This window comes from Ambystoma mexicanum, chromosome 10 (assembly GCF_040938575.1).
Source record: "Ambystoma mexicanum isolate Mex_15411 chromosome 10, UKY_AmexF1_1, whole genome shotgun sequence".
Taxonomy (NCBI): Eukaryota; Metazoa; Chordata; class Amphibia; order Caudata; family Ambystomatidae; genus Ambystoma; species Ambystoma mexicanum.
Window position 1 is genome coordinate 1,641,835,902 of NC_090932.1, and position 13,259 is coordinate 1,641,849,160.

General features: G+C 48.7%; 1 protein-coding gene across 1 annotated transcript in view; it reads right to left on the minus strand.

The window, feature by feature from the left end:
• The window catches only part of CDC45 (cell division cycle 45), a 753,019-nt gene that overhangs the window by 120,931 nt on the left and 618,829 nt on the right, over positions 1–13,259 (minus strand). Inside the window, exon 14 of the mRNA XM_069620055.1 lies at positions 886–1,024. Within this exon, the coding sequence (XP_069476156.1) occupies positions 886–1,024 (139 nt within the window). The remainder of the gene's footprint in view (positions 1–885; positions 1,025–13,259) is intronic.

Sequence of the window (13,259 nt, forward strand, 5' to 3'; positions counted from 1 at the left end):
CATTAAAGTTCTTGCCGACAGCATACATCTTAAGACAGTAGCAACTGCAGAAGCAACCATTTCTTATGGCAAAAATGGAGCTGGCATTTCTTTTCTTTATGGCTGTGTGTGTGCTTTAATACACAATTTATTTTATTCAATTGAATAGAGAAGTGGTTGCAAATTGTCTTTTTACATAACAAATAAATGTGGAGACAAAAATAGAAGAAAAATAAATACCATAAGGCCGGGAGCCTTAATTATGACTGGGTCAGCTGCACAGAAAGCAGATTGAGGTCTTGCTATGCTTTGCTCAAACGGGAGTTGTTGTCACTAATCGCACATGTACAAGACCCCCCCAAACTCCTTTTCGGGTACCTCGTTGTGATGGCAGTCCCCTCGGCAGTATAGAAGAGGACACAGATGATAGAAGCCCTACGGCAAGAAGGGGCTTCCTGTCAGGATAGGTAGCGTCATCACATGGTACACTGATCCCTGGTAATGGGGAGGCGGTTTAAAACAAATGTTAGAGATCCAGTAATCTGCCAGGACAGTACAACAGCGCAATATTTTGGACAATCCCAGCTGCAGAAAAATGCAATTCTGAGGCTCACAAAATATCAGAACCCTCGAAAACCTGAGCAGCAGAAATTCATTTAATGCCAAAAATGGATGAAAAGAAAGACTTGTAAAGGAATTGATTTTGAGTGGGATGCTCAAAAGTAAGTTCTAAAAGAAAATACATGGGGCTGCTGAACACTTCATCTTGGCAAGTGGCCAAACTACAGATGGGGAGTAAAGAGGATTACATGACCACTACAACAAATGTTGTGATCACAAAGGCAGCTTAAGAAATAATGGAATTCTCAAAGACCCATCACATGTTGATAAGTACAGGAGCCTTACCTCCATCAAGTAGCAGTACAGGAAGGGCCCCTGGGAGATGATCAGATTGGTACAGATACAACTGGCCACGGTTTGCTGAATAGCACACAACTGCTTTTTTGCCAGTTCTATCCCTAGGCGCAATTTGTCCATGTTACTCCTGTAAATGAAAAGAATGTACATTATGAAAAAGAGCCTTAAGGAATCGCATGTGATTAAATCTTTAAATCCTGGGTGACATAATTCCAAACATCTGCTGTAATTTTTCACTCTTCATAGACATTAGTCAGTTGAGTCACTGCCAGAGACTTCCAAACCTCAAATGGAGAGCAACTAATTTCAAATCACCAAAGTATTCCTTGCTTTTAAACATACTACATTGTTTAATTTGGAAAGCTCTATGCAAAGCAGACAGCTCCCCATGCACAGTGGTTTGCATGCTTGCGCATCTTTTGTTCAACTCCAGAAACCTTGGGACGGAGGAAGCAATACAAATCCAGAGGTTGCTACACAGCTTTCAACCAACAGGCACTATTGCAATTTCCATGGAATTGCAAAGAAACCCTCACTAGAATTCAGTTCTTTTGAACTGCCTGCCCTCTCCAACCACTTCCTCCACCTTTCAAATCACGGGACACCAGTTATTAAAGAGAAGAGAGGTGGTTTCCTTTGGTGAACCGGTAACTCATTTACTCCACTCAGCATAGGCTGAGCCACACAATGGGATTATTACCAGCAGTAAACTGAATAAAAATGTTAGGAAATGTTACTTTTTGCAGTTTTGTCACCTCTTTCAAAAAGGAGCCCCAGAATATCTGCCGACTTTTGTGGCCCTAACCCGATTATTAACCTCATTCCCTTGCTTCACCAATTTCATTTTGGGACACAGGTTATCCTGAAGGCTACAAGTGCAATAGACCATGTGCCCATTAAATCAATGGTGTAGCAAGGACTGCACTGCAGTGCAAGGGAACCAGGTTTCCTCCTTTTTCTGTTTTTATGGGTATTTTCCATACCTAGTGAATGGCGTCCAATTGGCAGTAGTACCTTTTACACGTTTTGGGTGCACGCTTGGGCATCTTGTTTTCCACCTTTTATCTACTCCAGTGCTCAATGTTCCGTCCTTTGTCAGAATTCCTCCAGGCAGGAATAGGAAATGGCTATATATTGTCATTTTCCTGGTGAGCGTTGGCTAGGACCCAGGCAGTAGCTTGCACATGCAAGAGAGCGTGCATTGGTTTGGACTGGGCAAGGGCTGTAGACTGCCCCAATGCAAATACACATGTCAAGACTGCGTTTGGTCAGGACTACCTGTGCTAGCTGTCTATGGGTGAAAAGCAGCCGAAATTTGAATTTTACAGAAGACCAATTGTTGGAGTCCCCTTCTTCCCAGGATTTTGTACGTGGAGGAGAAGATCTGGAGCCATTAATCTGGTAGACTACAGGAGCAAATAATTCAGAGCACGAGAGGCCACAGACACGCTGGAACACTGCTGCTGGGGAACCACTGTCCAAGCCACCAGTGGCAAGACAAAGGCCTGCTGTTCCATTAACGGACAATGATGTTCCTCAGGACCTCCTGTTAAGATGGATTTTCAGAGTCAACCGTGAGGGTAGATTCCGAGAGGCAAACCTATTATGATAAACAGGAAAGACCCCAATGTCTATCCAAACCCATTCAAGGTACAGTAGAAGCAAAGTTCAGCTTAGACCAAGGATGGTATGAGAGGTGTCCAGGGTTACAATGAGACTCCACAGTCCAATATTTCCAGTTAAAGTTGTGGTAGGTCAGACAAAGACAACAGACCAGTTATTGGCATTCTTGCAGATGTTTTATTAAAATAAGTGGAAAGGCCTTATTATCCATAATCTGTGGATTTCCCTGCACAACAAAACTAACTAGGGTGCTCATCGCCTGTTGTGAATTCCAAAGCATACAATCTTTCGTCTGTCCAAAACTAAGCTGCACTGACTCTACCACGAAGACAAAATAACTAAAGTCCAGGTGAATTACTCTTCGCTTGTATAGTCTTCCTCAGCATTATGATATAATTTATAGATAGCCAAAAACTATCTCTTGCATTAGCTTGTTCATTTACTTTATGGGACTTTTCCAAGTCTTTGGTTCCCCTTTCTCTTGACTTTGTAAACTCCTCCTCAGCGTTCTTGGCCTTTGAATGGCTCATTATGCTTTTCTCAAGTATCTCTGAAAGTCCATTTCCCCCTTATCTATATGGAAATAGAATCCTTTGCATTGTTCCTGTTCTCTGTATTCCTAGGATTCTTTAGCTCCTCATGAGTAAGATATCAGATATCAAGAGTCTCCTCTCCTTTACAGATTTTCTCTTTGGGGCAAGTATAACGGACCCAATCATTTTCATGTGCTTGGCCCCGTTTGGTATTACGTAGAGTAAGAGTGCCGCAATGATTCTCACTCTCTTGGTAAGCCTTTATAGAATATGATGTGGCAATTATAACACGCCAGAACACAAGTGTTTCTAGGCACGACAAGACAAGGAGGGGGAAACAAAGGGAGGACAAAATAACTATCTTACTAGGCCTTGTGTCATTCAGATTGTGCAAGAGCGGGGACGGGGAGAAGTGCCAGGGGGGAGGGGAAGGGGAAGTGCAGTTAACTCCCAAGTGCAGCCAGCAGGTGGCTCATAGGTGCAGAGAGAAGGGACTGCGGGGTTGCAGATACAGACCCTTAAGTGATGGGGAGCCCCAAGGCAGTGCAAGGTCATCTGGACATGCAGGAGCCTGGGTCAGAATTCAGAAGGTGTCCAGTGCACAGAGCACTCAGGAACATCATCAGGGGAGAGGAAGAGAGCGGAAGCGAAAAGGAAGGTCTTGAGTTGCTTCCACAACCAGAGGTGGTTCTGCTCAAGTTTGAGGGAGGCTGTTTCAGAGGGAGGCACCAGCCGAGGAAATAGATCTGCCCCCAACCCTCTGTTTGGAGAAATGTTTGACCCTCAGGGAGTTGGTGGTGGATGAGCATAGAGCTCAAGAAGGAAGATGTTTTTGAAGAAAAAGTTGGAGGTAGAGTGGTCCTAGGCCCCAGAAAGCTTTGTGGACGATGCAGAGGGACTTGAACTTGATCCTTGCGGCCACAGGAAGCCAGTGAAGGGATTTCAGAGCTGGAGAGATACGATCCCTAGGCTTCAGGCCAAGGACAAGTCTTGCAGTCCTGTTCTGGATAAGTTGCAAAAGTTGAAGAGTAGAGGCAGGAGGATTTAGAAAGAGGCTGTTGCAATAGTCCAGCCCAGAGAGGACCAGAGCTCTGGAGATGGTGAGCTTCTGGGGTGAAGTGAGAAAAGGAAGAATACCCCTTAGGAGGTGCAGCTGATAGTGTGTCTTCCTAGAGAAGTCGGATGTGAGGAGAGAAGGAGTGGGTGGAGTCGAAGATGACACCAAGATTCTTAGCCTCACAGGAAGGAGCAGGAAGAGGCCCTGTGGGGGTGGGGGGGTGGATGGGGTTGTTGGGGGGTGGCCAGAGAGGAAAGGAGGGAGCGGGTGTCCCAAAGGAGGGTCTCAATCTTACTGGCATTAAGGCAGAGATCACTGGCGGCACACCTTTCCTGAATTGTGGCCAGACAGTCTGGTATGAGAGGAGCAGCAGAGGTGGCCGAGGGGAGTCTGAAAGTGCTGAGCGTCATCCGCATAACATTGAAAATTGGAGCAGAACGTACCGATGAGGTGGGCAAGAGGTGCCAGGTAGTGGTTGAAGAGCTAGGGTGAGAGGTTAGACCCCTGGGGAACACAAGTAGAAAGAGATAGTAGAGAGGAAAGACCAGAGTTGGACCTGAGAGGGTCAGTCGGTTCTCTCTCATGGGTTGTATACTAAATGACCTTTTCACAAATGACCTCGGGAGAATTCACCTAATTTAGAAGGTCAATTAGGACATATATGCGGGGGAACCCCCCCCCCCCCCGCACCCCCCCACCCAGTCCAAAAAAAACCCGTAACCACCCATCCAATCCCCTTATATTATTTATAATTCAAAACCAACCCAATACATATATATAAAATTGCTAAAATAATATAAAGGCCAATTGTGCACAATGTCAATTAGGACCAGTATAATTCGGTCAATTGTGCAAAAGGTCAATTGTAAAAGGGCAATTTGGGTAATACCCTTTCATGTTACTATGACAAGTAGGATAGGTCCTGTAATCACTTTCTCTGCTCACCCTCTCCATTCTTTCTTGCATCACTGGGATAAGTAGGATGAGTCCTATAATAGGTTTCACTGCCTCAATTCTTTCTCGTAACACTGCGAGTAGGATGGGTTTCACGCTGTTCTTTCTCGTATCACTGGGACCAGTAGGATGCTGGTACTCATTACACCAGTGTTCCCTCCCATCATCGCAGTTGCATTTTGACTCACGGTGGGTGTCACGAGGCCTGCAAGCAGAATAGGGAGCTTTTTGTTTGGTCAGGACGGCTTCTCCTTTCCCTCCAACTGACTCTGCTTCTTGTCCATTACTCCGCAGAGCCAGCATTATCTACCTCTCACTGGTCACACCATCACCCCTGACAGGCATTCCCTTTGTTGATATCTCTACCGTCCCCAACAAATCTCCCCTTTTCCCCCCTTTTCTTGTATCTCTGTGCACTCATTTTTGCAATATTGATTTTACATTGTTTTTTCAACTGCTTATTATTTCACCGAACCGTCTTGTACTTACTAATATGTTTTATTACCCGTTTGTGTAAACTATCTTAGCCCGGATTGAAAAAGGCGATGTATCCGCCGAAACACGTGTCTCTTATAGGGCATTTTTTCTGAAATATAATTTTCAAATTCAAATACCTTTTGTGTACACTCATCATTTACCCTGTGGCGCTTGATCTAACCTTTCGAACCCCACTAACCTTTCCACTCTTCAAAGTAGTTTTACCAGATATTTCTTCAGTGGGATCTTGGCTCCTATGATGCAATAACAAACAGTGGCCTGGTCTGCTGGGTCTTTCTGAAGCCTTGATATGAGTGTTTTAGGGAGTTTCTCTGGGGAACGGGAGTCCTTGTCCACAAGGTGAGTTTCTCCCTGTGAGGCCCTGCTTGTCACCCCCCACCCCTAAGGGGCATGTTGCATAGCAGACTCACCTCCTTACCCTTACAAGGAAAGGCATTCTCTCTGGGAGAAGTGCCTGAATCCCACAATTCCTCACAGAGTAGTTATTTATTCAGCATTTAAGATGCACTATAAGCAATTGAAAACCTCGGGTAAGTATTCTCACACAACTATATGACATACATTACATAGCTGAAATAGCCTGACACTTAATTGCTTAGATTCACATGCTTTGCATAGGCTGACAACTAGTGGAAGGCGCAGAGTATTGCAGAACTTGTTTTCGAAGTTCAAAAAGGGACGTTGATTGGGCAGATTTGTAATACTATCCCTAGTGGGAAGTGTACTGTACCCATGGTCCTTCAAGCGTCAAGGTCCTAAGATTGTTTTATTTCTGACATTAGGGAGCATGAAGTGCATGCGCGAGTACAGGAAAGAAAGGTGTAAGATGTCTATCTTCAACTAGGGGTGGGCGCATGTGAATCTAAGCAGATACGAGTGTCAGACGATTACAAGTATGTAATGTATGTCTTCTGAGGCTTGTGGATCTGCTTAGAATCAAATCCTTTGCTAAGATTAGCAAGTAGTGCGAGGAGAAGGTGGTGGTTGGTTATAAGTTACAGCAGCAAAAAGATGTCTTAACACTGCCTGGCGTCACTTTTTGAATGAGCATCTCAGCAGTAATGCTGTGTGAATGTGTGAATAGAACTCCAAGTTAATGTTCTGCAAATAGCATCTATGGGCACATTTGTAATGAAAGCTAGAATCGCTCTGGTACCTCGGATTGTGTGCCTTAGCCGTGAATATTATAAGTTACTCACAATAGTGACTAACGTACTCTTGGTCCATAGTCCCCTTTCCTCCATTCTGCATGGGCATTCCTCGCTAGGGACGGGAGATCACCTTTTTGACCAGAAAAAAAACCTCCTGCCCGTTTAAATGTAGAGGCGCGGCCCTGGGAGCATGCGCTCCCCTGACTCCACCCACCGGCACCACTCCCCAGTCCCCATTGAGGCGTCGAGAATATTACAATTGCCTAAGTGACAACAGTTTTATTAGGAGGGGTTCGGGGGGAAAGAGGGGGATGGCGGGACGTATGAAGGAAAGGGGACTATGGACTAAGAGATTACAACTGAATGTAGCCCCAGGATGGAGAGGTGACCCCCCCCCCCTTAAGAAAACAAGTTTAATACTGCATGCCCGAATGCCACATCCGGCCTGAGGCCGGCATCCCAACAGTAGAGCTTGCTAAAAACAGAGGGAGTTGCACAAGTAGCCACTCTGCTGATGACCTGCCATGGGACGTGTCTCTGGAAAGCGACCACCGTGGCCTTGGCTGACTGTGAGGGCATGCATGTTAGCCGGAAGCGGTTTGTGTTGCCCCTCCTAGGCCTCCTTAATGGAGGCCACCATCCACCTTGCTATGGAAGCCTGGCATCCTGACCCGCTCGAGGAAGGTTTTGGCCCTGTCCATATAGGACTTTGGCGCTCATCTAACCTGAGGACACTGAGTAATATCCCCTCATTTAGATAGAAAGCTGAGACTACCTCAGGTAAATAAGCGGGATGCGTTCTGAGGACCAACCTGTATGTGAAAGGTAGTGTATGGCTTGGATGCCACCAGAGCTTGGATTTCACAGGCACATAGTGCAGATGTAAGACCCACCCAGAGGGCTGTCATAATGGGGACTAGCCTGCTGTCCGCGGACGCCATTGTCCCAAAGGGTTTATGCGCCAAGGCGCCCAACACTTGGTAGTGGTCCCACACGAGGTGTGGCTTCATGATTCTCTCACTTTTGTGCCCATTATATTGTAAAGCACTTTGGCTTAAAGCGCTATATAAATTCAATAAGCAAACATGATGGGCAGGTAGAGCCTGGTGAGGCCTGTCAAATGTCTTTCAACCACCGGGTTGGCTGATGAGAAAAAAACGTCCTCTTGAGTTCCGGTAGGGTCCGATGGCCGCCAGATAGGTGCAACATGTGTTTATTTGCAGCCCCGAGTTTGCGAGGAACACCTAGCAGGATAGCCCATTGTCCAATGTGCAAGTCAGAGGATCGACCTCCTTAGGCTCAGCAAGGTGGCAGAACCTAGTGCCCTTGCTTTTGTACTGGCTATTGGTAGCACTGGTCCTAGCCTCCTGAATGATGTCGAGGATAGCCTGCAGGAGGCGCAGATGCTTCAATGTGACCTATTCAGGAACCATGCTGCGACGGCTAGCTTTTGTGGGGTCATCCAAGGATGACACCCACCTGTCGAAGATCCCTTGAAAAACCTGGTGTTCCAACTGTCATTCGTAGTGTTCTGCACCCAACCTGCTGAGCCTGTCTGTCTCCAGGTCGGCTCAACCGAGAAGTGAACTGCAGCCAAGTGCATGTCATTTACCAGGGCCCACTGCCCCAATGTTGACTGCTAGAGTGCAGAGGGGGTGAGACCTGGTGCCACCCTGCCTGTTGATGCAATACATGCTGGTGGAGCTGTCCGTTTGAATGAGGATCGACTTGCCCCTTACCATAAGGAGGTAGGCTTTGAGGGCGAGCCAGATGGCCATCAACTCCAGTTGCTGTGGGACGCCTGCTCTAGACAGAACCGTCTCCATGGACCCTATGGTTGTCCAAAGTAGCTTCCCATCCTGCTAGGGATGAGTCCGTGGTGATGGAGACCTGCAGAGCTGGCTGACGAAAGGGACTGCCTATCCGTAAGTTGCTGTCTGTGCTCCACCAGACTAGGTCGTGGCCGAGATGCGGTGGAATGCTAACCGTTTCCGCCTGGGAACTCTGACTCAAGGAGGCTGTGCAATGTAAATGCAATCTAGGTGTTAGTACCACCATGCCGAGGTCACTGCTCTGCTGAGAAAATGCCCCATGGGCCCCTGATGACTGATCTGGTCCTCAGAGGGGAAAATTCTCTTGGAACTCGTATCCCAGATGAGGCCCAGGAACGTTAGCGTCTGCCTGGGCTCCAGCTGTGACTTTGAGATTGATGGAAAATCCCAACTCGTGTAGTAGAAGCATAAGGGTTTAGGCGGTGTGGAGGACTGCCTCCGGAGACCTTGCCCCAACTAGCCAGTCTAGGTATGGAGCAGCGTGGTGACCCTGGTCCCCAAGTAGGGCTGCCACGCATTCATCCATCCTGTACAGACCTTGCGGGGCGAATTTAGGCCAAAGGGCAAGAAACTTGCATTGGAAATGGAAGCCCATGATCCTGACCTTACCAACGGACCGATGGGGTTGCAGATCGGTAAGCGAAGGTAAGCATCCTATGGATCCAGGGAGCACAACAGTCTCCCGTGCACAGTGCACAATGTCTCCGCAATACGGACTGGGGTAACCATTGTATGGTGAAAAAACGTGAATAGGAGCCCAGACTCCGCTGGGAGGTTGGGACTTCTTCCACTGCCTGCCTCTACATGCAAGCAAATTTCCACCCACAGAGTCATTGTCCCAATTTGTGGGCACAGAGGAGAGTAGCAAAGGAGGGCTCGGTAGGCAGTAGCCCGAGGACACTGCGGAGAGGATCCAAGGGACCTCAAACCTTGTGCGCCAGAATGGTGGCATGCGTATGGCTATATGCCTTAGAGGTGGCCCTAGTGAGGACGGATAAGGATTCAGCTGTCTGGGCACTGTTCCTCCTCTCATCAAGTTCCTAATCTGTAGTGTAATGAACAGGTAGTCCCCCCCCTCCCCTGCGCCCCCAAAGGGAAGGTCCAGCATGCGTTCCTGGATGTCCGGGTTGAATTTGGTCGCCCGTAGCCAGGCAGTCCTTCACCTACCCGTAGCAGAGCAAATGGCACAGCCTGAGGTGTCAATGTGTGCCACGGTGGACTCCATGATGCCTTGCGCAACTATTCTTGGCCTCCGCCAGCCCCATCTTGAAGCGTGCCTGGCGCTGCACCGGAAATGGCGGAGGAGTGTGGCTGTGAGAGTGCTGACAGCAAATGGGGGTCCCCTCCATCTGCTTGGCGTTGAGGCGCCCGTTGGCGGGCTGCGCCGATTGGGGTTTAAGTTGAGAAGGAGGTTGTGTGGCTGCCAAGACTGTTGGAGGCGTGGGAGCCGGTGTTGTGGGTACTGGCATGGGCAGCTGGGGCTGCACAGGAGCTGGAGACGCTAGAACCAAGGGCGGATTGGCCGTGGGTGCTAGCAACAGAACCGGAGGAAATGTCTGATCACCGCCTTGAGCATGATGCCCATCTGCAGGGTCCTCATGAGGGTCATGGCTTTCCAAGAAAAACCTATCTTCACAGGCCGGTGGAGCCCTTGGAGGCGCGGGCATGGGTGCAGCCTTGAGGGTGCTGCGGCCTGAGCCCACTCTGCCTTTCGGTCTGCAAGGGGTATCTGCCCTGCGACGATGAAGGGTATGCTGTGGGCCACGTACTTTAAGACCAGTCCCACCTGGAAACTCGTTCCCCTACCTGTTCCCCAAAGGGGGATGGTATAGGACGAGCCGCCATTTTACCTGGCCCGGCGGCCATTTTGTCGGGCTGCATGCCGCGTGCCTGTGTCGTGGTGCTTGCCGCATTGGGCCCACCTCTTCCAAGATTCCTGGAGGTGGAGGTTGAGGCCTACCCTGCACCTCAGGACGGGGCCTGGTAGGCGGATTGCCCTCGGCGATGTCGCCGGTAGTGCTGCATACAGGTGCCCCCTCGGACATCTGTCTGGTACTAGGGCATAGCCCATGGGGCCCATCCCCAGTAAAAGAAACTTGTGGCCCCTCGCTCGGTCACCGGTAGGATCTCATGACCCCCTCGGCCTGGTACAAGAACCTGGAAGGTCCCTCCCGCACTTGTGCCTCCTGGACGGAGACAACTTTGCAGGGTATGTGGTGCGTACAGGCGCCCCCTCGGACCTCTACCCGGTAATAGAACCTTGCAGCCCCTCAGCGCAGTCTCCGGTAGGATCTGGCGACCACTCTGCCTGATGGCCGGTAGCTGTAGCAGCCTCGGTGCCTGCACTGGTACCAGGACCTGAAAGGTCCCTCCCGCTCCTACAGTTCCTGGGGAAGGAGTTTCCTTTGCGGGGTACGTGGTGCTTACAGGCACCCACTCGGATATCTGTCTGGTACTAGGGCGTAGCCCCTCAGGAGTAAACCCAGTATTAGAGCCATGTGGCCCTTCAGCACAGTCACTGGTAGGATCTAGCGATCCTTTGGCCTGGCGGCCGGTAGCTGTAGTAGCCTTGGTACCTGCACTGGTACAAGAACCTGAAAGGTCCTTCCCGCTCTAGGTGTGGATGAAAACAGTGCCCCTACCTTGGGCCGGGGCTGCTCCTGATGAATTCTTTCGAGTACTCTGGAGGCAAACTTCCGAAGAGCTCCCTCCACCGGGATAACCTCTTCAGAGTGCGTGTTGCAAGTGTGTCGCACACGGTATAGGACTCCCAGCCGTGGTCAGGGGCCAAGGCAGCGGAGGCAGAGAGCGTGGGGGTCAGATGTAGGAGAGAGCTTCTCGCAGGCTGACACCTGCTGGAGCCCACTGACACAGACATGTGCCAGGGAGGAGCGTGGCACCAGAGGACAGAAGTTTCTGATTAAAGACAAGAAAAAAAGAAAACCCTTCTTCTGGGAAGAGCGCCTGGAATTACAAGGCTGCAGGTCTAGCCCAAGAGCGCCGGTAAAAGCTGTTCCCGTTGACGCGGTAAAAATGACTGAGGAGTGGCACCGGTGGGCAGAGTCAGGGGAGCGCATGTCCCGGGGCCGCGCCCCTGCTCGCCTCGAAATTTAAAAAGGGGAAGATGTTTTTTTCTGGTGAAAAAGGTTCTGTCTCCGGTCTCTAGCAAGGGACGCCCATGCAGTATTGAGGAAAGGGGACGGTACACAAGAGTAAGTAATGTTCTTTTGGACAAAGAACAACACATTTGGATGCACTTGACAATTCATCTTGAAATTGCAGACTTAAAGAGGCAGGGTCACCATAGCTTCCTGCGGCGTGGGAAACAAAGAAATTATCCTTTTTCCTTAATGGTTTTGTTTAGTTAGTACGTTACTGCCCTGCTGACATCTAGTGTATGGAGGTTTCTCTGCTTAATTTTGGAAGAAAGCTGGAAGTTCTCTGGATTGATTGACATGGTAATTTGGAATCCATTTGGCAGAGAAACAGGGATGTGTACCATAACTTTGTCATTGTGAATAATAAACAGATATTGAACTGAGAAAACTTGCAGTTCACAGACTGTTCTTCTTGAAGTGAGAGAGATATGTCTAAAGTTCGCTTTGTGCATTGGCTCAAAGGGGGAATCCCATGAGTTTTGGAAGGACAATATTTAGATACCAACCAGGAGTGGGATTTGAAATTGGAGGATATAGTCTTAACCCCCTCCATAAAGGCTTTAACTACAGGAACCTTCCACCATAATACTTTACTTTGAGAGGTGATGTATGCTGAAAGAGGTGCTAGATGAACTTTAAGAGAATTTAAGACTAATACTGAGTCAGGAAGATAAAACAGATTGTGTACTACATGTGAAGGTGAGCAGTCAATGGGGTTGATGCAGTGTTTTGCACCATAAGACAAGGTTTCCACATGTTGAAATAGCAGTGTCTTATGGTGTGTTTAGGCAGAATTTAGGATGTCCATACATCTTTGGGGCAGGTTTAAATGTCCAAACTGACTTCAGAAGCCACGCTGCAAGATTGTTTGTGGACATGGATGGAGTGTTGTTCCCTGATGTTGGGATAGCATGCTGTAAGGGAATGGTAGTTTCATTGGTGGGCAAAGTCAACAGGTGTGAGAACCATGTCAGACCAGCCCACATTGGCACTATTAATATCATCTTGACATATCCAAATCTCCCTGACCAATAAATCCACAGTGAGTTCCCCGGCCCCCCCCCCCCCGTCGTTGGACCCTGCCTGGGGATGCCTGGATACAAAGTCTTGGTATTGTGCGTTCTCTTGCGTTGCAAAGAGATCTATATCTGGATGGCCCCAGTCTTTGAAGCATAGAATTTGTATGTAGTCGCCATTCATGCTCTGAGGGAAGTTGCTAGACTTGTGTTCACCGGAAACATGTGATAGGAGAAACATGTGTTCCAGGGCCCAATTCCAGATGTTCTGGGTTAGTTTGGACAGATTTGGACAATGTCCCAGCCTGTTTGTGAAATTCATGGCTGTAGTGCGGTCTGTGAGGACTAGGACTTGAAACGCTTGTAAAGCTTTGAATATGGCCAGTAGCTCCACAAGGTTGATATGTCTGTTCGACATTGCTTGTTTCCCCACATCGTGCACGGTTTGGTGGAGAAAGTGTACTCCCCACCCTGATAGCGATACGTCTGTTAAAGTGGCTTCTACTGCTGGACTGGTAAATTACTTGCCATTTAAAAGGT